Source organism: Dendrobates tinctorius, unplaced genomic scaffold (genome assembly GCF_039654945.1).
Source record: "Dendrobates tinctorius isolate UK_male_01 unplaced genomic scaffold, ASM3965494v1 ptg000022l, whole genome shotgun sequence".
Taxonomy (NCBI): Eukaryota; Metazoa; Chordata; class Amphibia; order Anura; family Dendrobatidae; genus Dendrobates; species Dendrobates tinctorius.
This window is the reverse complement of record NW_027361690.1, coordinates 101,603,506-101,630,595: the sequence shown is the minus strand read 5'-3', so window position 1 is coordinate 101,630,595 and position 27,090 is coordinate 101,603,506. Positions and strand designations below refer to the sequence as shown.

The 27,090-nt window shown below is 46.1% G+C and overlaps 1 protein-coding gene across 3 annotated transcripts in view; it reads left to right on the top strand.

Annotated features, from left to right (window-relative positions):
* PLPBP (pyridoxal phosphate binding protein) overlaps positions 1-27,090 on the top strand; it is a 47,523-nt gene that overhangs the window by 8,682 nt on the left and 11,751 nt on the right. For all 3 annotated transcript variants that reach the window (XM_073569032.1, XM_073569031.1, XM_073569033.1), the window contains exons 2-7: positions 2,224-2,331; positions 2,782-2,817; positions 4,643-4,718; positions 6,492-6,626; positions 6,731-6,873; positions 22,292-22,390. In XM_073569032.1, the coding sequence (XP_073425133.1) occupies positions 2,281-2,331; positions 2,782-2,817; positions 4,643-4,718; positions 6,492-6,626; positions 6,731-6,873; positions 22,292-22,390 (540 nt within the window). In that variant the 5' untranslated portion in view covers positions 2,224-2,280. The remainder of the gene's footprint in view (positions 1-2,223; positions 2,332-2,781; positions 2,818-4,642; positions 4,719-6,491; positions 6,627-6,730; positions 6,874-22,291; positions 22,391-27,090) is intronic.

Genomic DNA, 27,090 nt, shown 5'->3' with positions numbered 1-27,090 from the left:
CCGTTTTGTATTATGCATATGATTGATTTGTAATATATCTCCATGGATATATCCATTTAACATGCATTGCTGATTCTACAATTCACCCTATGGTGCGGTGACCTATTTGTCATGTCCTCCATTTTATGTGTTTCTTGTTGTTTTTATGAACATTTTTTTGCAATAAAGATTTACAATTTTAGACTTGGCTTCTGTTCGTTTTGGATGCAACATTCTAAAGCAACGGGAATGGTCCTTAAAAACCTCCATCTTCGACCTGATCGTAGAAAAAATGGGGGAAGCCAGAAGTGGACCGCTTCGCCACCAGAGAGAACAGGAAGGTGCCTCCGTTCTGTTCTCTAAATCCCAGGGAGAACCCTCTGGCAGTAGATGCCCTTCTGATCAAATGGGACTTCGGGCTAGCATATGCCTTCCCTCCCCTGTCTCTACTACCCCTGGTGATGAGGAAAATCAGGAAGGACAAGGCGAGGATTATAGTGATCGCCCCGTTTTGGCCCAGGAGGGCATGCTTCTCATGCCTCAGGACCATGTCGGTGTCCGACCCTTGGGTCCTACCAAACATCCCAGACCTCCTATCCCAGGGCCCAGTTTAAAATCCTCAGGTAGCTGGCCTACATCTGACGGCGTGGATTTTGAACGGGCACTACTAAAGGAGAAAGGTTTCTCCCCAGCCCTAATTAACACCCTGCTCAAAAGCAGAAAGCCAATTACAACTAAAATCTACATCAGGATTTGGAAAAGATTCCTTCAGGGATCAGGGGTAGTAGCTGGGCAGTCCACTCCCATAGCACACATCTTAGAGTTCTTACAAAGAGGTCTGGACATGGGACTCTCCACCAGCACCCTTAAAGTACAGGTGTCGGCTCTAGGGGCACTTTTCAACTGCAATATCGCCAATAATTATTGGATCAATAGGTTTATTAAGGCAACAAGCAGGTCCAGACCAGTAGTAAAAATAAATTTATGCCGTGGGATCTAAACCTAGTCCTCGCGGCCATGACGGAGGCCCCATTTGAACCTATCTCATCAGCCTCCACAAAAAACCTGTCTCTTAAAGTAGCTCTTCTGGTAGCGTTGACATCAGCCCGTAGAGTAAGTGACATCCAGGCGGTATCTAGACTTCCTCCCTACATACAATTCAGGGACGACAGGGCAATTCTTACACCCGATCCTGCCTAAAGTAGCCCCCAGTTTCCATAGAACTCAGGAGATAGTCCTTCCATCCTTCCTCCCTAATCCCACGAACGATAAGGAAAGGAAACTAAACACACTAGACGTTAGGAGATGTCTCCTAGAGTACCTGGCGGTTACCGACCCCTGGAAAAAGGATAATGCCTTGTTTATCTCCTATCAGGGCACCAGAAAGGGCCTTAGGGCTTCAAAAAGCTCACTAGCGAGGTGGATTAGGGAGGCCATTTCATTAGCATACAGCTCAAAGGGCAAACTGGCTCCTGGCAAGCTGAGGGCACATTCCACCAGGGCCATGGCAACCTCGTGGGCATAGAGATCGGAGGTCTCGATCGACCAAATATGTAAGGCAGCTACCTGGTCCTCTCCGAGCACCTTTTATAACCATTATAGACTAGACCTGGGTGCTTCCTCAGACCTCTCCTTCGGTGTCAGGGTTCTGCAGGCTGTAGTCCCTCCTTAAAGTAATTATTACTCTCTGTAATTCTCTCAGGTGGTGCTGTCATGGACGACCGAATAAAGTCGTAGTTACTCACCGGTTAACGGTATTTTTCGGAGTCCATGACAGCACCCATATATTCCCTCCCTTTAGTTTAATTTGTGTGTGCACTTCTTCCTCTTATAATGTACACGGGTAATTAATAGTCGTGTAGAGTATTGTATATAAATTGTGCTATTAACTTCGGTGGTCCTCTTGTGCTCTGTAAACCAACTGATGCGTGGGAGAGGTGCCGCCCTTATGTATCTGTAGGATTTCCTGTTCCTGGAGGGCGGATACCCTCTCTCAGGTGGTGCTGTCACGGACTCCGAAAAATACCGTTAACCGGTGAGTAACTACGACTTTCACTGGTGTGACTGCTTTACAATATCTTCTCCATCAAATTCTCCAGTGTAACGTGTCCTTTTGTAATAAATGGTCGGTGAGTACTCCCTTGTTGCCCAGTGACACAGTAGGGGGCGACCTTGTCCTCCTCCATATTGGGCCTCTCTTGTGTTCTGTGCTGCGGGTATAATTGCTGCTGTCTGTCTTTTTAGAGCCTTCCTTCTGTCCAGCCCAGACTCGTGGCCGTCAGTAAAACGAAGCCAGCCGACATGGTGATCGAGGCTTACAGTCACGGCCAGCGGGTATTTGGAGAAAACTACGTAAGTCTTTAGATACAATCATTACTTTATAACCAACTTTAGGGAAACGTCAAAGATTTATGCCTGTGTGCTGTTGACCATCCTGATGTGTGCACCACCAGTATTAAAGAGGGTTCAAGTTTAACCCCACCCTTAAATTTATTAGCATCGTTCCCATCTGGATCTGCAGATCCATGGAGATCACCTTCTGTGGTCCTGGGTTGCTGGTGTCATGAAGCCTGGCTCAGAGTTACCCCTGGATCTGGGGATGTTGTCCTGCTGCAGGAGTGACCTCTAGATCTTCAATTAGGTGGCGTGCCCCCACTACATTGCCGTCCCTCACCCCAAAACAACTTTTTTATTAAACAGACATTTGACAGTAAAAGTAAAATTTGTCGTTACAGTAATTTTATTTTATTTATTGATTTTTTATTTTTTTTTTTTTTTTTTTTTTTTTAATTTTTTTTTTAGGTTCAGGAACTTGTTGAAAAGTCGTCAGACGCTAAGGTAAGATATTTCCATTTTGTTTTTACTATGACTAACAGAATCACAGAAAAACACAGTATAACAAAGGTATAAAAATACTCTGTTGTAAAAAAGTAACAGTAAATAGCAAGTACTAGTAAAAAGATGATAACAAAACAAAGTATTTGGTTGATACGTTTTTTGCAAAAAACGTATACTATGCCGCTGTACCAAATGTCAAGGTAACCCGTGTCAGAGCAGTCCCTAACCGATGTATATAAAACATGAACAAGTGTACAGTACCTATATGAGCAGGATTCAGAAAGGTAATGTCTGATGTGGCCACGCTGTGGAAGACTGCTTATATGTGCATGGTCCACAAGGGAGGGGTGGAGACCTCCCTAATCTTGCAAAAACAAGAAACCAATTAAATATATTTTTGGTGGTATGAACACTGTCCTACAGACTTGTTCATGGCCCATGTGTTTCTATTCAATAGGTTTCTTGTTTTTGCGAGGTTTCCACCCCTCCCTTGTGGTGGGCCATGCACATATAAGCCTTCTTCCATAACGTGTCCACATCGGACATTTCCTTTCTGAATCCTGCTCATATTGGTGCTATACACATGTTCAGGTTTTAAATAATCGTACATCGGTTAGGGACTGCTCTGATGGGGTTACCTTGACGTTTGGTGGAGCGGCTTAGTATACATTTTTTGCAAAAACCGTATGAACCTAGTGCCCTGTTTTGTTATCTTTTTACTAGCACTTGCTGTTTAATGTTACTTTTTTACAACAGAGTATTTTTATACGTGTGTTTTTCTGTGTTTCAGTCTTTTGGCGGTGTGAACACTGTCCTTCAGACTTGTTCGCTGTGTGCATGGCCCATGTGTTTCTATGACCTACAGAAAGTTCTTGTTTTATGTAAAGTTATGCCTGTTTTTAATATTCTTTGGTCCAAAGCGTTCTGGCACAAAAGCTTTGAAAAGTTGTAAAATTTTGGTGCAATTCGAAGCTGTGTCCAAATTTTGTGACTTTTCACACCAGTTTCTCCAAGCTCCAGCAAAATGCGGGCTATGGAGGTGGGACGCCACGGCTCGTCTAACTTCTGATTCATCATTCAAAAACCTGAGTGAGATTTCAGCGTGGTGCACGGAGGCACATGCCACTCGTCAGATGCACCTCTTCATGAATCGGGAGCAATGCCCCTCATCAAGACCACCAGTCATGATGAATGAGACCCATAGTCTTTTATAGGGCTTGTCCCCCGAAAAACAGAATAGATGTTAAATTTATGCCGTCGGAATGGGACGTCCAAATAAATCCACACCAACTCTGTAGCGCTGTACTCCGCTAGCTCTGTCACAGTCATAGATATCCATTAGAGAGGGTAGGCATGCAGGACCACCACACTATTCAGGTGTCCTCTCCTCATGGTCAGTGGGGTCCCAGTAATCACTTGTGCTGTAGATAGATGACAAATGTTGTTGTTGTGTTTTTTGTTTTTTTCATTTTAATTCTTCATTGTTTCAACATTTCTCCTTGCTGTTGGTCAATAGATGAATTTCTAAAGAACTCGAAAACATTTATTTATTAATTTTATTTTTTTGGCTATATCTGCAGCAAAAAATATCCTGGAGAGGATTACTTAAGGATTCCCTCCAACATTTATTTTTTAGCGTAAGAACGGAACAAATGCCTGATGCCGACCAATCTCGCGTGCCGTGCAGGACTAACCCTTAAAGACCATTTCTTTTTTTCCTGAGGAGTTGTTCTTCCATTGTAGATGGCATTAATGCCAGGATAGGTCGGGGTGCCATGCTTTCGGGATAGTGCATTATGTAATGTCTTCCTGATCTGTGTTCTAGATATTGTCTTCCTGCCCAGAGATTAAATGGCATTTTATTGGACACCTGCAGAAACACAGCATCAACAAGTTAATTGGTAAGTGACTTATAGGTGTGTACTGCGCTCTTGTATATGCTGCACCACATAAGGTACCAGGGCAGAGCCGCATGCACAGACACCCTGCCTTCAAGCTCCAGGAGAAACCATAGACCTCCATTATCTGAGGTGCCACAACTGTTCTCTGTGCTGTTGCCAGGCTCACGGTGATCTATAGTGTGATGTGGACCAATTATAATGCGGAGCCCATGGGTGTGAATGGGAGGACACGTTATGGAACATTTTTGCACATTGTGATTGTGCTTATTGTTCAGGCTTATTTCATTCATTTAGTTCAGATAAATGGGGTTTTAAAGAGCCGGTGTATGCAGAGATCTCAGACTCGGGCACTATCTCCAGGCTTTGACTACAACCTCTGGACTTCATAGACTTTCTACCCTGAAAATGCACAGTAATGTCACTGCACAAGAGTAATGGCAAATGCACACAAGGATGTGACAAGAAGAGGCATAATACACATAATGATGACATAGTACGGGGGACAATGGGCGCAGCGATGGCACACTACAGGGGACAATGGGCGCAGCGATGGCACACTACGGGGGACAGTGGGCGCAGCGATGTCACTGTACGGGGGACAGTGGGCGTAGCGATGGCACTGTACGGGGGACAGTGGGCGTAGCGATAGCACAGTACGGGGTATAGTGGGCACAGCGATGGCACTGTACGGGGGACAATGGGCGCAGCGATGTCACTGTGCGGAGGACAGTGGGCGCAGCGATGGCTCAGTACGGGGGACAATGGGCGCAGCGATGGCACTGTACGGGGAACTGTGGGCGCAGAGATGGCACTGTACGGGGGACAATGGGCGTAGCGATGGCACTGTACGGGGGACAGTGGGCGCAGCGATGTCACTGTACGGGGGACAGTGGGCGCAGCGATGTCACTGTACGGGGGACAGTGGGCGTAGCGATGGCACTGTACGGGGGATAGTGGGCGCAGCGATGTCACTGTACGGTGGACAATGGGCGCAGCGATGTCACTGTATGGGGGACAGTGGGCGCAGCGATGTCACTGTATGGGGGACAGTGGGCGCAGCGATGTCACTGTACGGGGGACAGTGGGCGCAGCGATGTCACTGTACGGGGGACAGTGGGCGTAGCGATGTCACTGTACGGGGGACAGTGGGCGTAGCGATGGCACTGTACGGGCTACAGTGGACTCAGCGATGTCACTGTATGGGGGATAGTGGGCATAGCGATGTCACTGTACGGGGGACAGTGGGCGTAGCGATGGCACTGTACGGGCTACAGTGGACTCAGCGATGTCACTGTATGGGGGATAGTGGGCATAGCGATGTCACTGTACGGGGACAGTGGACGCAGCGATGTCACTGTACAGGGGACAGTGGGCGCAGTGATGGCACAGTACGGGGGATAGTGGGCGTAGCAATGGCACAGTGCAGGGACAGTTAATACTGGTGTGATTGCAAACTCTTTACCCACATAGTAGAGCTCCTAGGTACATGGTATTTTTACAAATCCTATTCGGACATATGGGAAGAATATCTGGTAAATACTTAAAGGGTCATGACTTTCTATGGTAGGCACTATAGCAATGTTCCTGTATTCAATAAGTGGTGTAGAATATATTCTGGCTGCCTTACAGTGGGAGCACCTACACTATGTTGTCACTATAAGAAAAATCATTCCCTTCTGAATTTGAGAGCTTCTCTTGGTGACTGAGAAGAACATATTAAAAATCTGTACCCGTAGTCCCTGGAGATCATCGTTTCACCTTTCTTTCCCCCAGCTGTCCCAAACCTTCACATCTTGGAGACCATAGATTCTGTGAAACTTGCGGACAAAGTCAACTCGTCCTGGCAGAGAAAGGGATCGCCTGAGAAATTGAAGGTCATGGTTCAAGTCAACACCAGCAGTGAAGAAAGTAATGTGTTTTACAGGCTTCCGTCTGGATGAGCCATTTCACGTTATGGTGTTGCCCAGTTTGCTGCCCATCACATCCACGATCTGATACATGTTTTCTTCTAGGCAAACATGGCCTTCCTCCATCAGACACAGTTGAACTGGTAAAACATATCCGGGAGAAGTGCCCAGGTTTGGAGTTTGTGGGTCTGATGACCATTGGCAGCTTTGGCCATGATCTCACCCAGGGTCCTAACCCTGATTTTCAGGTAACAGGCTGGGAAACAATGGTTTAATAATTAAAGACAGATGTCTAAATTCCATGATTCATTAACTCATGCCTTACTAAAGCAGCATTGAGCTTATCCCAAGTCAGTTTTCCACAATTAAAAGACACTTTTGTTCTTGCTTTATGACTTTTAGAGTTCTGTGTGATGTTCCATTAGATCTCGTCACCGCAAGTGCTGCGGTAATTTTTATTGTGATTTTTGCAGCATCACCATAAGAGCTGCTAATTGACCTCCAAATATAGAGGCATACTTCTTCACAAAAATTGCTGACATGTCGCCATATGCTGTTACTTAAAACGTGTCTAAAAGAACTGGGGACCCCCCCGTCCTTCTCGTTATAGCGCTGCCCCATAGTAAGTGATGGAGCACAGTGATCACTTGCTGTGGCCGACCATAGGTTTGTGTCCACTGCTGAATACCTATAGCACGTGGCAGTCATTCCATCTGTGGCTGTCCATGTATGGTGGTCGGTCGGTTCGGTCACTCACTGTTAGCTGTTTGCTGTGACTGATGTAGATGAAGCCTGTAATGCTATGATCGCATCAGACAGAGGGGTTGATGAAAATGCCACTTTTGGTTATGTTCCCATCATGAGCTTTTGGGGAGTTTTTGATGTTGTAGATTTTCTGCACCTATTGAGTAAGTTACCTTACTTACATTTTTTCATAGTTTTTTAGTGTGCGGTTTTTACATGCTTTTGACGCTGCGGTTTTTGTCTCTTGTTGGTGTGTCATACCTTTACACCTACACACAATGGCTATTTTCTGTGGGGGTTTTTTCTTCCCCTTCTTCCAAGAGCCATAGCTTTTATTTTTCCATCAATATAACCTTTGTGACGAGCGTCAGCTTACACTGAGTCGTTTTTCTTTTTAGAGTGGACCCTCTGGACCGTGGCACCCACCCACCTAGGGCGAGCGAACCTAGTGAGAACCCACCTCCTGTACAGGGAGTGTCAGGGGCAAGACCAAGGGGGTGAGCCACCACGGCAGCTGGACCAGACGGCCGGCTCAGGGAGACACTATTGAGTGTCAGGCAACAGGACGAACAGGATACGAAACATAAAGCGAAGTCACAGGATTTCTTCAGCAAACGTGGTTACACACTTTAATCAGATACAAGGCAAAAACAGAGAATCAGATGCAGGGCACCAACGGTGAAACACGGCAAGGTGCGTGCAAGGGCACGCCAAATGTTCCAGACATAACACGGGCAGAAAACATACCGGAGTCCAGGGCAGGGTATGTGTTAGGGGTCACACCAGAGTTCCTAGGAGGGATGCGTGCTAGGACACGCTAGAGTCCAAGACAAGGTGCGTGCTCGGAGACACGCCAGAGTCCAAGGCAGAGTGCGGGCAAGAAGACACACCAGGGTCCAAAACAGGTGCGAAGGCATCGGACTCCGGAAGACTGGCAAGGACTGACAGGATCCAGACATCAGGATGCAGTCATTTGGTTCCAGACTCTGGCAGCGGTCGGCAGGCTTCGGGAATCCGGCAGACAAACCAAGAGACGAGGCAGGGTGCATGCTAGGAGCCACGCCAGGGTTCGAGGCAGGGTGCGTGCTAGGAGACGCGCCAGGATCAGGTTCAAGGACGGGGGCATGCCAGGGACAGGTACAAGGACGGAGGCCTGCGCGTGTAGAGGGACATGCCAGGGACAGGTTCAGAGCAGAGTCCTGCGCGTGCAAAGGAACACGGCAGGGTCAGGTTCAAGGACGAAGGCCTGCGCATGCCGAGGGGCATGCCAGGGACAGAGTTTTAAAAGCGCAGAGAGGCACGCCAGGGTCAGGGTTCAAGACAAGGTACAGACTAGGACCTGTGCGTGCTAGAGGGCACGACAGGGTACATGGCAAAACCTGCGCGTACTTTTATAGAAGCACGGGGAGGTATGCCAAGGGCAGGCGAGGACCTGTGCGTGCTATAGAGAGCACGTAGAGCACAGTGCAGAAACAGCGTGAAGTGCAAGGAAGCAGAGAGCACGGCTGGGGCACTGGCTAGCTGATCGGATGCAGCACTAACAGGCGGGCAAGACTCCAGCGAACCCAGCTGAGGCATAGCAGGCGAAACAGCTGTCACTGACCGAGCACGGCTGAGGCACAAGCAGGCAGGCACGGCTAGGGCGGGCACGGCTGAGGCACAAGCATGAGGCTAGGAAGGCCAGGGGCACACAAAGCAACGCAAGACAAGAAACAAGGCAGACCTAGGCAGGTACGGAACACGGAGTGGAAACTTAGGCAGAAACACAGAGTCAGATCAGAGTGAGAACAGAGCTAGCAGCGGAGCGTAGGCCAAAGCCCAGAGCCGGACCAAGGCAGGGCCTTGGGACTAGTCAGAGAACGTGCTAGAGAGCACCATAGATCAGAGAGCAGGAATGGTACGTGAGCCAAGTGGCACAACAGGGCACCATAGGTCAGAGCAAGGCAGAACAGGCAAGAACAGAAGAGGGAACACAAGACAGAGCAAAGCAAAGGCAAGACATGGCAGAAACGGCCAAGGAATAGAACACCAGAAGGACAACAAGTCCAAGCAGGACAAGGATGAACATAGCACAACGGACAAACATAAGACAAGGCACGGGACAAGAGACGGAGTACAAGCACAGAGCGTGTGCAGAGACGCACGACAGAGCAAAGTGCAGGGGCACAGAATACAGGAGCGACCCAGCAGGCCAAGCAACAATGCAGGGAAGCAACACGATACTCAGGCCCTGACCATAGGGAGGGGCGGTCTGATATAGCACCAGTACTTCCGGGTCAGGACCAGGGAGGGACTTTGGGTTCAGATCCTCCAGGATCATAGAGAGCATCACTAGAACAGCCTGGGTAGAACCATAGAGGAGGTCACATGATCAGGGGTTTCCAGGAGTACAGCGGATTGCAGAGTCAGACAGAGATGGATTGTTACCCTGCAACAGCGTGCAGCCATGAAGTAAGGCGCGCGTGCACACTGCTCCAGGCATCTTGCGGCATAACAGACATGGCGGACATGACAACCTTGCGGAGAAGGAGGGCTTGTTTTTTGAGGGTCAAGTTGTACTTGTGAATGACACCATTCATTTTGTTATGTGATGCACTGGAAAGAGGGAACAAAATTCCAAGTGCATTGAAATTGTGGACCAACTTCAGAATTGATTTTGGGATTTTTTTATTTGACCATATTCACTACATGGTAAAATTAATTCTCCGGGTGAGGATGAGTTCCCAGATACCAAAGGTATAGTTTTTGCAAAATTTGTATAAAAAACAAAACAAAACAAAAAAATAATAATGTCACTTTTTCGGACTATGGGGCTAGGTGATGGCTTATTTTTTGCGCCCTGAGCTGACTTTTTTACTGATACCAGTGTGGGGTAGATGCGATGTTGTAACAGCCAAAAAAATGAAATTCAGGCGTTTTGATTTTCTCTTTCTCATTACAATGATTACAGATCAGATTTATTTATATATATAAATGTGTTTTGTTTTTGTAATGGTTCAAATGGTTGTTGATGTGAACTTTTTTCGTTTTTTCCTCATCCGTTGGAAATTTGCCTTCCTGAAGTTTAGTGTCCTTGTGACCCCTCTACTACACATCTTATTAAAGGATACATGAAAACTTATTAATTTGTGATCACTATTACCCAAGTGACCCCCAACCCTTACATTTGATATGCGGTCTGGCCTGTTGGTTAATATTAGGTATAGCAGTGCCCCCCCTCTTGTTGGGTCCTGAAGCAATTGTGAAAGGTAATTGCCTCTCATAGTTGTCAAAAACCTATTACCTTTGCTGGAACTGCAGGTTTCGGTTCCCCAATGTATTTCAGGGTAGTTGAAGTCCCCCATAATAATGACTTCTCCTTGAGTCGCTGCTTCATCTATTTGCTTTATGAGGATATTCTCCGCTGCTTCCATTATTTTTGGAGACTTATAACAAACCCCTATCAGTAATTTACTATTTTTCCCCCTCCCCTTATCTCTACCCACAGGGACTCTACATTTTCATTAGATTAATATATATTATCACGCAGGATGGGTTTTAAGGATGATTTTGCATATAAACACACACCTCCCCCTCGCTTATTCATACGGTCATTTCTGAACAGACTATAGCCCTGTAAATTAACCGCCCAGTCATGGCTCTCATCCAGCCATGTCTCAGATATCGCCACCATGTCATAATTATGTTCCAACAAAATTAACTCCAATTCCTCCATTTTTTTTGGCGAAGCTTCTGGCATTAGTATACATTCACTTTATGTATCTCTCTGTACCTCTATTCTTTCTTGAATTATTAACTGTTCAAACCCATGCCACCCCCACCTGTCATGAACTCATTTTCTGCTCCACCAGTTGAGAGTTCCCCTTCCGTTCTCCCTCTGGTGGTGACAGGAGGTAGTGCTGTTGGTTTAAGTGGTAGTGATCTGCCACCTGATGAGGAAGATAACGATTGGATCTCTGGAGTATCAGACTGGATATAAGACAGCCGACGCCCTATTCGGGTGCTGGTGATTCAGTCTGCTTCTCAGGTCCTGGACTTCAGCTCTCTTCCAGTCTTCTCAAGTTAAGTTTGTTTTTTGCTAATGTTCACACTTGCTCTTGTTGGTCAAATCAGTTTTTTGTGTAATCAGCCTTCCCCTGCTGGGGCTATGCTGAAATTCCACTCCTATTAATCAGTTTTTGCCAATCTGCTTTTTGGCTCTTATTAGATTGGCCTCTTTTTTTGCTCTGTCTCAGAATATTTCAGAGTGCTGATATAGGTTTAGAAGTCTAGTGACTTCAGGGTTAATTTTGCTATCAGAAGTGTTGGCCAATATTTTTGTAGGTTTTTTTTGGCAGATTGCAGACAGTGTCTTTCCTTTTCTGTCCTTTTTAGTTAGCTGGGCCCCATCATTTGCTCAGCCTATTTTCCTGCCTTTGTTTGTATTTTCATCTTGTTCCACCGTCAATACATGTGGGGGGGGCTGTCTTTCCTTTGGGGTCTGCTCTGGGGCAGTTAGTTTTCCTCTTTTCCTGCTTTAGGCTTATGTAGTTCTCCGGTTGTGACGAGGCGTCTAGGACCAACGTAGGAACGCTCCACGACTGCTGCTAGTTGTGCGGGTAAGATCAGGAATCTGCAATCTGCATAGTTACCAACTTCTCTGGTTTTCTGAGACTTAGCTTGTTGTCTTTTTTTCCTCCTCGGTTTCCCATTCATAACAGAATCACCAGCCATATCGCAGATTCTAGGGTACTCAAAAGCAGGAAAGAATTGTTAGAGAAAAAAAAAAAGTGTCAGAATTTTTTTTTTTTTAATGTATTTTTTCCTCTTTCTCTCTCGGACCGTAGGAGGATTTTTTTCCGAATGGAGATTAAGCAACTGTCTGATCGTGTGGAGCAGCTTGCTGCTGAAGTACAGGGAATTTCCACCTACCTTATTCAGTCACATGCTGCTGAACCCAAGATTCCTACTCTTGATGTGTTTTCTGGGGATCGGTCTAAATTTCTGAATTTTAAGAATAATTGTAAATTATTTCTTGCTTTGAAGCCTAACTCATCAGGGAGCAGGTTAAAATTGTCATCTCCTTGCTGCGCGGCGATCCCCAAGATTGGGCTTTTTCTCTGACACCTGAAAATCCTATTCTGACTAATATGGATGCATTTTTTCAGGCCTTGGGGTTGTTGTATGATGAACCTAATGCCATTGATCAAGCTGAGAGAACCCTGTTGGCATTAAACCAGGGTCAGGATCCTGCAGAGTTGTACTGTCAAAAGTTCCCGAAAGTGGGCGGTCCTTACTACATGGAATGATAGTGCATTGGCAGCTCTCTTTCGGAAAGGTTTGTCAGAGACCGTAAAAGATGTTATCGTGGGATTTCCTGTTCCCTCTGGTCTGGATGGCTCTATGTCATTAGCCATTCAAGTTGATCGGCGTTTACAAGAACGTAAAACTACACGGGAGGCGCTGCCACCTTTTGAACAAATGTCTGAACCTATGCAATGTGATGGGGTTTTGTCTAGGGCGTAACGTCGACAGTTTATAAGGCGTAATAAGCTGTGTTTTTTCTGTGGGGATGCCTCTCATACTATTTCTGTCTGCCCTAAACGAGAGAAACGTTTTGCACACACATTTGCTGTGGGCAGTATACAACCTAAGTTCCTTTTGGCAATTACTCTGATCTGCTCCTTGTCCACATTTTCCACTAAGGCTTTTGTGGATTCAGGAGCAGCTCTGAATCTGATGGATTTGGACTTTGCTAAACGTTGTGGTTTGTCCATGACGCCTCTGCAGACGCCCATTCCTTTGAGGGGTATTGATGCCACTCCTTTGGCGGAGAATAAACCTCAGTTTTGGACCCAGGTGATAATGCGAGTTGCCCCAGACAACCAAGAAAATTGTAAATTTTTGGTGCTGCATAATTTGCATGATACTATTGTCCTGGGGTTCCCCTGGTTGCAAACTCATAACCCAGTTTTGGATTGGAAATCTGTGTCTGTGGTGAGTTGGGGTTGTCAGTGTGTTCTTAGGAACGCTCCTGTTTTCTCCACCTCTCCTCAGTCTCATGATATTCCTGATTATCTGGCTGATTTCTCTGATGTTTTTAGTGAGAGTAAGTCTGCGTCTTTGCCTCCTCATAGGAGTTATGACTGTGCAATTGAGTTGATGCCTATGTGTAAATTTCCCAAGGGTCGGCTTTTCAACTTATCTGTACCCGAACATGATGCTATGCGATCCTATATTAAGGAGTCGTTGGAGAAGGGTCATATTAGACCATCCTCGTCACCGTTAGGTGCTGGTTTTTTTTTTCGTGGCCAAGAAAGATGGTTCATTAAGACCGTGTATTGATTATCGTTCCCTTAACAAGATGACGGTTAAATATCAGTACCCGTTACCTCTGATGTCTGATTTATTCTCCAGAGTTGAGTGCCTGCTGGTTTACTAAGCTTGACCTCAGGGGGGCGTATAATCTTATTCGCATCAAGCACGGGGATGAATGGAAGATGGCGTTTAATACTCCGGAGGGACATTTTGAGTACCTGGTGATGCCTTTTGGGCTCTCTAATGCCCCTTCTGTCTTCCAATCCTTTATGAATGATATTTTCCGAGACTTTGTGGATAAGTTTTTGATCATCTATCTGGATGATATTTTGATCTTTTCTAGTGATTGGGATTCCCATGTGGAACATGTCCGGACTGTGTTCCGGATTTTGAGGGAGAATTCCCTGTTTGTTAAGGGATCAAAGTGCCTCTTTGGTGTACAGAGGATTTCATTTTTGGGATTTATCTTGTCTCCATCGACTATTGAAATGGACCCGGCCAAGGTACAGGCCATTTATGATTGGGTTCAGCCTACTTCTTTGAAGGCTCTCCAGAAGTTTTTGAGTTTTTGTAATTTCTATCGTAAATTTATAGGTAATTTTTCTAGTATTGTCAAACCACTGACTGATCTGACCAAGAAGGGAGCTGATGTGCTGAATTGGTCTCCTGAGGCTGTCTCAGCATTTCAGGAGCTTAAGCGGAGATTTACTTCAGCTCCAGTTTTACGGCAACCTGATGTCTCACTTCCATTTCAAGTGGAGGTGGATGCTTCTGAGATTGGTGCAGGAGCTGTGTTGTCCCAAAAAGACCCTGTGACTTCTAAGATGAATCCCTGTGCCTTCTTTTCTCAAAAGTTCTCCCCATCTGAACGCAACTATGACGTGGGGAATCGGGAATTGTTGGCCATGAAATGGGCATTTGAGGAGTGGAGACATTGGTTGGAGGGAGCTAGACATCAATTTGTGGTCCTCACCGATCACAAGAATCTGATTTATCTGGAGTCGGCCAAACGCTTGCATCCTAGACAGGTTAGATGGGCCTTGTTTTTCACGCGGTTTAATTTTGTGGTCTCTTTTCTTCCGGGCACTAAGAATGTTAAGGCAGACGCGCTTTCTAGGAATTTCTTTGCTGATTCTCTTAATGTGACCGAGCCTACTACTATCCTAGGTGAGGGGGTAGTTCTTTCTGCCATTTCGCCCGATTTGAGACGTGCCCTGGAGGAATTTCAGGAGGATAAACCTGAGCGTTGCCCTATGGGAAGATTGTATGTTCCTGACCAGTGGAGAAAGAGAGTGATGTCTGAAGTCCATTGCTCCGCATTGGCTGGCCATCCGGGTATTTTTGGTACCAGAGATTTGGTGAGTCGGTCGTTTTGGTGGCCTGCCTTATCTCGTGATGTCAGGAATTTTGTACAGTCCTGTGGGACTTGTTCTCGGTCTAAACCCTGTTCTCGTTCTAGTGGGTTGCTGATGCCCCTGCCGGTGCCCAAGAGGCCATGGACCCATATCTCAATGGATTTTATTTCTGATCTTCCTGTCTCTCAGAGAATGACTGTTATCTGGGTGATTTGTGATAGATTTTCGAAGATGGTCCATCTTGTACCACTCCCAAAGTTGCAATCTTCCGCTGAGTTGGTGCCCTTGTTTTTACAACAGGTGGTTCGGTTACACGGGATTCCTGAGAACATTGTGTCCGATAGAGGGGTCCAGTTTCCAGATTCTGGAAAGCCTTTTGTTCCAATCTGGGAATTCAGTTATCCTTCTCCTCCTCGTTTCATCCCCAGACCAATGGGCAGACTAAGAGAACAAACCAGACCCTGGAGTCTTATTTAAGATGTTTTATATCTGCTGATCAAGATGATTGGGTCTCATTTTTGCCCTTGGCCGAATTTGCGCTGAACAATAGGGCTAGTTCTGCCACTCTGATGTCACCCTCTTTCTGTAATTTTGGGTTTCATCCTCGATTCTCTTCAGGGCAAGTGGAATCTTCGTCCTGCCCAGGTGTGGACACTGTGGTTGTGAGAATGCAGCAGATATGGGACCAAGTGGTGGATAAGTTTATGCTCTCTCAGGAAAAGGCCCAGCGTTTTTCCAACCGGCGTAGGACCATTGGTCCCCGGTTTAAAGTGGGTGATATGGTTTGGTTGTCATCTAAGAATATTCCTATGAAGGTTGCATCTCCAAAATTTAAGCCAAGATTTATTGGACCTTATAAGATTTTAGAGATTCTTAATCCTGTTTCTTTTCGATTGGCTCTTCCAGTTACGTTCAAAATCCATAACGTATTTCACAAGTGACTGTTGAAGAGGTTTGTTGAGCCAGTAGTTCCTGTGGCGGCACCTCCTGATCCTGTATTGGTTAAAGGCAATGTGGAATATGAGGTATAGAAAATATTGGATTCTCGTTTGCTTAGACGGAGACTCCAGTATTTGGTCAAATGGAAGTGTTATGGCCAGGAGGATAATTCTTGGGTCTCTGCCTCTGATATTCATGCCAATGAATTGGTTCGTGCTTTTCACCGGGCCCATCCTGATCGGCCTGGTGGCATGGATGAGGGTTCGGTGACCCCTCCTCAAGGGGGGGGGGTGCTGTCATGAACTCATTTTCTGCTCCACCAGTTGAGAGTTCCCCTTCCGTTCTCCCTCTGGTGGTGACAGGAGGTAGTGCTGTTGGTTTAAGTGGTAGTGATCTGCCACCTGATGAGGAAGATAACGATTGGATCTCTGGAGTATCAGACTGGATATAAGACAGCCGACGCCCTATCCGGGTGCTGGTGATTCAGTCTGCTTCTCAGGTCCTGGACTTCAGCTCTCTTCCAGTCTTCTCAAGTTAAGTTTGTTTTTTGCTAATGTTCACACTTGCTCTTGTTGGTCAAATCAGTTTTTTGTGTAATCAGCCTTCCCCTGCTGAGGCTATGCTGAAATTCCACTCCTATTTATCAGTTTTTGCCAATCTCCTTTTTGTCTCTTATTAGATTGGCCTCTTTTTTTGCTCTGTCTCAGAATATTTCAAGGTGCTGATATAGGTTTAGAAGTCTAGTGACTTCAGGGTTAATTTTGCTATCAGAAGTGTTGGCCAATATTTTTGTAGGTTTTTTTTGGCAGATTGCAGACAGTGTCTTTCCTTTTCTGTCCTTTTTAGTTAGCCGGGCCCCATCGTTTGCTCAGCCTATTTTCCTGCCTTTGTTTGTATTTTCATCTTGTTTCACCGTCAATACATGTGGGAGGGCTGTCTTTCCTTTGGGGTCTGCTCTGGGGCAGTTAGTTTTCCTCTTTTCCTGCTTTAGGCTTATGTAGTTCTCCGGTTGTGACGAGGCGTCTAGGACCAACGTAGGAACGCTCCACGACTGCTGCTAGTTGTGCGGGTAAGATCAGGGATCTGCAATCTGCATAGTTACCAACTTCTCTGGTTTTCTGAGACTTAGCTTGTTGTCTTTTTTTCCTCCTCGGTTTCCCATTCATAACACCCACTCCCAATTTCATTATTTGTGCCCAGGTCTCTATCTGCACTGTCTTCCCCTCCTATAAAAGGAATACTCTCCCCCCCCCCCCCTTCCCTAGTTTAAACACTCCTCCAACCTTCTAGCCATTTTCTCCCCAAGCACAGCTGCACCCTCCCCATTGAGGTGCAGCCCGTCCCTAGTGTAGAACCTGTAGCCAACTGAGAAGTCGGCCCATTTCTCCAGGAATCCTTCCTACACCAATTCCTGAGCCACTTATTAACCTCCCTAATCTCCCGTTGCCTCTCTGGCGTGGCAAGTGGTACAGGAAGTATTTCCAAAAATACCACCTTGGAGGTCCTTGCTTTAAGCTTGCAGCCTAATTTCCTGAAATCATCTTTAAGGACCTTCCATCTACCTCTAACTTTGTCATTTGTGCTAATGTGCACCATGACCACTGGATCCTCATCAGCCCCTCCCAGTAATCTGTCAACCCGATCAGCGATGTGTCGGACTCGAGCGCCAGGTAGGCAGCACACCGTTCGAAGATCCCTGTCTTTGTGACAGATTGCCCTATCTGTTCCCCTAATAATTGAGTCTCCCACTATCAGAACCTGTCTGGCCTGCCCTGCTCTCTTATTTCCCCCCTTACTGGAGCAGACACTCCTCTGGCTTTCAGAGGACATGCCTTGCTGCAGCAGTGCTACTCCTGCACTAACACTCCCCTCATCTGCCAACTTAGCAAACTTATTGGAGTGTGCCAGATCAGGACTAGCCTCCCTGGTGCTCTTCCCTCTACCCCGCCTTCTAACTGTTACCCAGCTAGCTGCTTCATTGTCCTGCAGCTCCAACCTAGCACCCCCCCATCTATCTCATTGAGCGTCTGCTCAGTGAGCAGAAGACTCCTTTCCATATTGTCTATGGATCTCAGTGTTGCCAGCTGCACATTTATATCCAGTTTCTCGGCTTCCAAATGCACAACGTGCTCACATCTCGCACAGCAGTATGCACCCTCGACTGGCTGTTCAAGGATTGCATACATGCGGCAAGACATACACTGGATGGCATTAGCAATAGTGGAGCACATCCTAATGGGGATTGCACCAGACAGAAAAGATAAGCAAAAATAATTAAAAAGTATTAATAAAATATAACAGCAATTCAGTAATACCTCCCTTGGAAACTCCCTGAATCCAAAGTCACTGAATCACAAGTCACACACTTACCACAGTTCGCACTTACGCTCAGGTCACTCTCGGCTCGTTCACACTCTCTCAGGCAGAAGGTTTAAGAGATTTTTTTTCCCTTTTACCAGCAAATCACCCTGCTGTTCAATGCACTTCCAAAAGTATGAGTGCAATCTGATAAAAAAAAGTCAGATGGCAGTTGGACCAATCTTAGGGCAGTGCACATCTGCGATTATTTTGTCATGTCGACTTGGCATGAGAAAACAGTCGCAGCATGCGGCAAGTGGCAGCGTTAATCAGATCGCACACACACCCATACAAGTCTGTTGATGCATGATATCACCCCATTCTCTGATGCGAGAGCAGCGGAGCACAGAGCGCTGACACCCGGCTCACAATCGCAGCAGGTCATAAACCGATGGTCAAGCTTTAGAGGCTTGTGACTGCTGATTAAATCATCCTCTATGTGCGGGGAAAGATGCGGACTCGGCGTGTTGTATTGATGTAGTCTTGTGCAATTTACATGCAGCAGAAACTCCCTGAAAACACACGTGCGTTTTTTACCTGCAGATTTTCTGCATCTAATATAAGTCTATGGGAAAAATCCGCACATAAAACTCGGCATACTCGCAAGAGAAATTGACATGCTGCAGATCTGAAATGTGCACCGCAGGTCAATTTATACTGAGTTTAAAAAAAAAAAAAAAGCACGGAGGGCACGCGATTCTGTAAATCCCATCCACTCTGTTGGAACTGAGAGACTAATCACTAGTGGAAAAAAAAATAGGGTAAGCTATTTTTTACCCAAAACGAAGCGAACCAAACAATCTATTATAAAATTGCATAATTTTATTAGGTACTCAAAAAATCAAATACAAGACTACATATCCATATTGTCATAACATACCCCAAGGGAGTAACTGCATGGATGAAAATAATAAGAGAAAACCAATCACGATTATATAACAATCTAACCAATAATATAAATATATATCAGATCACATATACATACACATGGAGCTATTGGTATTAGATTTCCCACACCACCATTAAAGAAAGGCTCAATCAAAATAACCTTAGGCTGTACCGCTGTGGATTACCCCATATACATGAGCTAATAAAGTGCCTGTGCTTAATATCTCTGTAATGGGGTCTTCTGTTCTGTAATGCCTCTTTACATTACCACCCCGTTTCTCAGGAGGTTCACTCTGCTTTTGCTCACTTCTGAATGAAGGGTGCTGGCTCGAAAGGCTTTGTAACATGGGAACATATAAAAGATCACTGCTACTCCATGTATTTCCAGTATGACAACATTTTACTCATCGGTCTCAGAATATATATACATACAGAGGGCAGGACAATCAATGTGTGTCGTGCCAGTAGATAACAGGCTCCAGTTAAGACGCCAGACATACATTACAATAGCCGTGGGATTTACAAAGGTGGGGGGAGATCAGAAGTGGGATATCTTTTTTACCTCTGCCCAGGGGTCGCAGCCGGTCAGTTGCTGCATTAAGGGCATACATCTCCTATTCGGTGTGCTGGGGAGTTCTGTAACAATCTCTAGAACAGGTAATGAACCCCAGAATTAATTACTGCCAAACCTATAGTAGAACTATACTTGAGCCAAGCTGCGGCGGTGATCCCATGCAGGATTCTGGTCCGGTTTTTGTCCGATGGGTGTCGCGGTCCGGTCCGGCGCCTCCCTTCTTCTAACGGTGACTTCCTCTTCTTTCCTTCCCGTCGTGGCTCCTGCGCAGGCGCACTGCTCTGCCCTGTTGAGGGCAGAGCAGTGTCCTGCAGTGCGCAGGCATCGGTAGAAGTCTGGCGCCTGCACACTGCAGTATTCAACAGGGCAGAGCAGTGCGCCTGCGCCGGAGCCACTACAGGCAGCAAAGAAGAAAACGTCCCCGTTAGAAAATGGGAGGCGCCGGACCGGACCATGACACCCATTGGACCAAAACTGGACCCGGACTGCCCCTGGGTGAGTATAATATAACTCTTTTTTTCTTATCTTTCAGGTTACATCTTGGGCTTATCTACAGCATTACAGAATGCTGTAGATAAGCTCCTGATGGCGGTGCCGGCAGCTGATAGGCGAAAAATAGGGTGACAGATTCCCTTTAATAGATCTAACATTATCTAAATTATAAATTTAATATATATATATATATATATATATATATATATATACACAGTGGGGCAAAAAAGTATTTAGTCAGTCAGCAATAGTGCAAGTTCCACCACTTAAAAAGATGAGAGGCGTCTGTAATTTACATCATAGGTAGACCTCAACTATGGGAGACAAACTGAGAAAAAAAATCCAGAAAATCACATTGTCTGTTTTTTTTTCATTTTATTTGCATATTATGGTGGAAAATAAGTATTTGGTCATAAACAAAATTTCATCTCAATACTTTGTGATATATCCTTTGTTGGCAATGACAGAGGTCAAACGTTTTCTGTAAGTCTTCACAAGGTTGCCACACACTGTTGTTGGTATGTTGGCCCATTCCTCCATGCAGATCTCCTCTAGAGCAGTGATGTTTTTGGCTTTTCGCTTGGCAAGACGGACTTTCAACTCCCTCCAAAGGTTTTCTATAGGGTTGAGATCTGGAGACTGGCTAGGCCACTCCAGGACGTTGAAATGCTTCTTACGAAGCCACTCCTTCGTTGCCCTGGCAGTGTGCTTTGGATCATTGTCATGTTGAAAGACCCAGCCACGTTTCATCTTCAATGCCCTTGCTGATGGAAGGAGGTTTGCACTCAAAATCTCACGATACATGGCCCCATTCATTCTTTCATGTACCCGGATCAGTCGTCCTGGCCCCTTTGCAGAGAAACAGCCCCAAAGCATGATGTTTCCACCACCATGCTTTACAGTAGGTATGGTGTTTGATGGATGCAACTCAGTATTCTTTTTCCTCCAAACACGACAAGTTGTGTTTCTACCAAACCGTTCCAGTTTGGTTTCATCAGACCATAGGACATTCTCCCAAAACTCCTCTGGATCATCCAAATGCTCTCTAGCAAACTTCAGACGGGCCCGGACATGTACAGGCTTAAGCAGTGGGACACGTCTGGCACTGCAGGATCTGAGTCCATGGTGGCGTAGTGTGTTACTTATGGTAGGCCTTGTTACATTGGTCCCAGCTCTCTGCAGTTCATTCACTAGGTCCCCCCGAGTGGTTCTGGGATTTTTGCTCACCGTTCTTGTGATCATTCTGACCCCACGGGGTGGGATTTTGCGTGGAGCACCAGATCGAGGGAGATTATCAGTGGTCTTGTATGTCTTCCATTTTCTAATTATTGCTCCCACAGTTGATTTCTTCACTCCAAGCTGGTTGGCTATTGCAGATTCAGTCTTCCCAGCCTGGTGCAGGGCTACAATTTTGTTTCTGGTGTCCTTTGACAGCTCTTTGGTCTTCACCATAGTGGAGTTTGGAGTCAGACTGTTTGAGGGTGTGCACAGGTGTCTTTTTATACTGATAACAAGTTTAAACAGGTGCCATTACTACAGGTAATGAGTGGAGGAAAGAGGAGACTCTTAAAGAAGAAGTTACAGGTCTGTGAGAGCCAGAAATCTTGATTGCTTGTTTCTGACCAAATACTTATTTTCCACCATAATATGCAAATAAAATGAAAAAAAAACAGACAATGTGATTTTCTGGATTTTTTTTTCTCAGTTTATCTCCCATAGTTGAGGTCTACCTATGATGTAAATTACAGACGCCTCTCATCTTTTTAAGTGGTGGAACTTACACTATTGCTGACTGACTAAATACTTTTTTGCCCCACTGTGTGTATGTGTATATATATATATATATATATATATATATATATATATATATGTACACAGCATTGGTGTAAATGTCATTGAATTTATCTGTTGGGTTCATTGGACAGAAATGGGCCTGTGGTGCGGGGGCTGCATGGTGGATTCTGTGGGCATTTTCCTTCTTCTCGTTAAGCAGTTGTTCTTCTCCCTCCTCATATATAGCTGCTGCTGAAACAGCGTGAAGAAGTGTGTGAGAAGCTGGGGCTATCGCCTGACGCGGTGGAGCTCAGCATGGGGATGTCATCAGACTTTGAACATGCAGTGAGTACACATTATACCGGTATAGTTATATATTGTAGTGTTGGACTAGGGTGCCAAGGGCCCACCAATAAGATCAAATCCAGGGCCCCTTATTAAAGCTACATGCAAATATAACTTTATTCCCAGTCACAAAATTCCATATCAATAAACTGGGTTGATTGTTACATTCATAAGATGTTGCCTTTGTCCGGTGAATCAGGTACATTGTGCCAAGTACTGCTCATATAAGTGGGTGGTGACCCACTCCTGCACAGCGGCCCACCAGAGGATTCTCCTGTTCTCCTGTGGGCCAGTCCAAGCCTGAGCTCAGATGAATAAAACACTTATTGACAAATCAGAGGGCGAAGTCCCAGGGCCCGGTGTGATGCTAAATCAGTGTCGGGTCTCCTCAACCACTACCTACCACTTACAGTTAGGTCCATATATATTTGGACAGAGACAACATGTTTCTAATTTTGGTTCTAGACATTACCACAATGAATTTTAAACAAAACAATTCAGATGCAGTTGAAGTTCAGACTTTCAGCTTTCATTTGAGGGTATCCACATTAAAATTGGATGAAGGGTTTAGGAGTTTCAGCTCCTTAACATGTGCCACCCTGTTTTTAAAGGGACCAAAAGTAATTGGACAGATTAAGTAATTGTAAATAAAATGTTCATTTCTAGTACTTGGTTGAAAACCCTTTGTTGGCAATGACTGCCTGAAGTCTAGAACTCATGGACATCACCAGACGCTGTGTTTCCTCCTTTTTGATGCTCTGCCAGGCCTTCACTGCGGTGGTTTTTAGTTGCTGTTTGTTTGTGGGCCTTTCTGTCTGAAGTTTAGTCCTTAACATGTGAAATGCATGCTCAATAGGGTTGAGATCAGGTGACTGAATTGGTCATTCAAGAATATTCCACTTCTTTGCTTTAATAAACTCCTGGGTTGCTTTGGCTTTATGTTTTGGGTCATTGTCCATCTGTAGTATGAAACGACGACCAATCAGTTTGGCTGCATTTGGCTGGATCTGAGCACACAGTATGGCTCTGAATACCTCAGAATTCATTCGGCTGCTTCTGTCCTGTGTCACATCATCAATAAACACTAGTGACCCAGTGCCACTGGCAGCCATGCATGCCCAAGCCATCACACTGCCTTCGCCGTGTTTTACAGTTGATGTGGTATGCTTTGGATCATGAGCTGTACAGTACCATGCCTTCGCCATACTTTTCTCTTTCCATCATTCTGGTAGAGGTTGATCTTGGTTTCATCTGTCCAAAGAATGTTCTTCCAGAACTGTGCTGGCCTTTTTAGATGTTTTTTAGCAAAGTCCAGTCTAGCCTTTTTATTATTCTTGATGCTTGTGAGTGGCTTGCACCGTGCAGTGAGCTGTTATGAATGGGTCACCGAGGAGGAGAGTAGGTCCAGGCTAAGCCACAGAAAACCAGAGAGGTTGGTACCTAAGCGGATTGCAGACCCCTGATCCTATCCACACAACTAGCAGTAGCCGTGGAGCGTACCTACGATGATCCTAGATGCCTCGGCACAGCCGGAGTGCTAACAGCCTAAAGCAAGAAAGGAGAAATCTAAACTGCCCCAGAGCAGACCCCAAAGGAATAGATAGCCCCCAAACATATATTGTCGGTGAGACAAGATGAAAACACAAACACAGGCAGAAAAATAGACTGAGCAAATGATGGGGCCCACACTGACTAGGCAGGAAAGGAAAGACACTGTCTGCAATCACGCAAAAAACCCTGCAAAAAGTCCAACACGTCTGATGCAAAAAACACTGAAGTCACATTACTTCGCCTCCCACTATATCAGCACTCTGGTCTCTTTTGCTCTGCTTTCAGAATATACCAATTTAACAGGGGATAAAACAAACTGGCACAAGCAGTCACATATGGGCGGTGAATCAGCACAGCGCCAGCCGGAGCTGGCTGACCCGCACCAAAAAGAGAGAGTCAAAACCAGATCAAATGCAAACAGAATAGCAAATAAACCACTTAGCTGAACATGCAGGGACAGAGCTGGAGAAATCAGACTTCAGGAGGAACAGGAAGCAAATCACCAGCAGGGATAGAGGGAGCCGGCTGTCTTAAATCCCAATCTGAAACCCCAGATCTCCAATCGTCATCATCACTATCTGGCAGGGGCGGATACAGACTGTAGTGGGCACCTGTGCAAGAAAGTTTTCTCCCCCAAAGGACAACAAAGTTATTTATTTGTTGTTACCTAATATTGAGGCTATGCAGGGCTGGATATAATATCTGTAGGTTGCTGCTGGGCTGTATTTATTATTTGCCAGTTGCAGCCTCCAAATTATATATACAGGCCAGCACAGCCTCCAAATAACATATATAGCCCACTAGCCCAGCATTGCCTCTAGTTGTTAATATATACAGCCCAGCACAGCCTCTAAATAAAATATGGTATACAGCCCAGCACAGCATTCAAATAACATATACAGTCCAGCATAGCCTCCAGTTAATATATACAGTCCAGCAACAGCCTTAAGGTAATATATACAGCGCCCAGCACAGCCTCCAGGTAATATATACAGCCCAGCACAGCCTCCAGTTAATATATACAGCCCAGCACAGCCTCCAGGTAATATATACAGCCCAGCATAGCCTCTAAATAACATATATAGCCCAAGACAGCCTCCAGGTAATATATATAGGCACCCCCGTTTCCCTTTGTTTCATAATGCTCTCCCCCATATGCGGTCTACTTTTGGCATAGTGCTTCTCACCCTATGTGACCCCCCCAGTTTATGCTGCATCTCCCCATGTGCTCCCCCCAGTTTATGCTGCTTCTCCCCCTATGCGGGCCGCCTGATTCATGTTTCTTCTCCTCCCATGAGCCTCCCCATTCATGAGCAGTCATGCTTCTCCCCAGGGGCCCCCCCATTCATGAACAGCCAAGGCCATGCTTCTCCCCAGGCCAGGGGCCCCCCAATTCATGAGCAGCCAGGTCATGCTTCTCCCCAGGCCAGGAGCCCCCCCATTCATGAGCAGCCAGGCCATGCTTCAAGTTCTCCCCAGGCCAGGGGGCCCCCATTCATGAGCAGCCAGGCCATGTTTCTCCCCAGGGCAGGGGCCCCCCATTTATGAGCAGCAAGGCCATGCTACACGTTCTCCCCAGGCCAGGGGCCCCCACATTCATGAGCATCCAGGCCATGCTTCCCTTCTCCTCAGGCCAGGGGCTCCCCATTCATGAGCAGCCAGGCCATGCTTCAGTTCTCCCTCAGGACAGAACCCCCCAAAAATCATGCCTGCCATGCTTCAGTTCTCCCCCAGGAGCCCCCCAAAATCATGCGTGCCTCGGTCCCAGTCCCTCAGTCCTGCTCAGCTCTGGTACTCTTACCTGGAGCAGGCAGGGCAGGCCAGACCAAGAGGATCCGTCCACTGTCCACACTTTCCTGAGCTGCAGCATTTAGTTATGAGCCACGGCACACAGTGACTTCACAGACACACACTGACGCTGGCGCTGCGGCTGCAGCCACCATCCAGCCGGCGCCACACGCACAGTGAGTGACGGTCAGTCTCTCTCCTCCTCTCCTCCCCCACAGTGGCAGCACAGCACTGATGCTGATCTCACCTCAGGGCTGGCTCCTCTGCACCGGCGCTCGCACTCTCAGGACCCGCTCCCGCGCGCCTCCCGCAGCGCTGCTCTCCTCCTTGCGCCTCGGCTCCGCGGCGCTCCACATGGTAAATTTTGAATAGGTAAATAATTTGCATACCTTCCAACTTTTGAAGAAGGGAAAGAGGGACAAAGGCTGCAGCGCAAGTTTTAGGCCATGCCCCCGCCACACCCATTTCGTAACTAGTCACACTCATGTCCACGCCCAGCCGCACCCATTTAGCACTGCTGATCACACTGATTGCTATTAGGGGCATAGTGGCTGCCATTATGGGCACAGTGGCTGGTACTGTGGGCACACTGAATGGTACTAAGTAAAAGAAAGAAAACAAAGAGAGAGGAGAAAGAAAGAGGGGAAAGAACAGAGAAAGAAAGAGGGGAAAGAAAGAACAGAGAAAAAAGAAAGAGAAAGAAAGAACACAGAGAAAGAAAGTGGGGACAGAAAAAAAAGAACATAGAGAGAGCGAAAGAAAGAGGGTAAAGAAAGAATAGAGAGAAAGAGAAAAACTAAGAGAAAAAAAAAAAAGAACAGAGAAAGAAAGAAAGGGGAAAGAAAGATCAGAGCGATAGAGAAAAAGAAAGAGGAGAAGAAAGAACAGAGAGAAAGAAAGAGGGGAAAGAAAAAACAGAAAGAACAGAGAAAGAAAGAGGGGAAAGAAAGAACAGAACAGAGAGAAAGGAAAAAAAGAAAGATTAGCGAAAGAAAAAGAGAGGGAAAGACAGAAAAGAGAATGAGAAAGAACAGAAAAAGAAACAGAGAGAGAGAGAGAGAAAGATTCTATAAAGATACTATAGCCGCCCGGTTCTCATTGAAATGCCCACCTGAGCCTCCCGGTGCATGACATATCATGATCCGCTCACATGGCCGGCATCCCTGATTCCAAGGCGATCCTGCTGTCCGTGCTGTCGTAGGAGGATATGGTGATGTATCTGAAGCATTCCTGGTTCTGTCACAATCTCCTCATGAAATTACCGTACCTCATTTCCGGCCAGCTTCCAGCACATCACTTCCGGTGGAACGTCATGTGCGAGTTTTAAAGTGCTCCTCGGGGCTCTGCGGTGTACTCCTGTG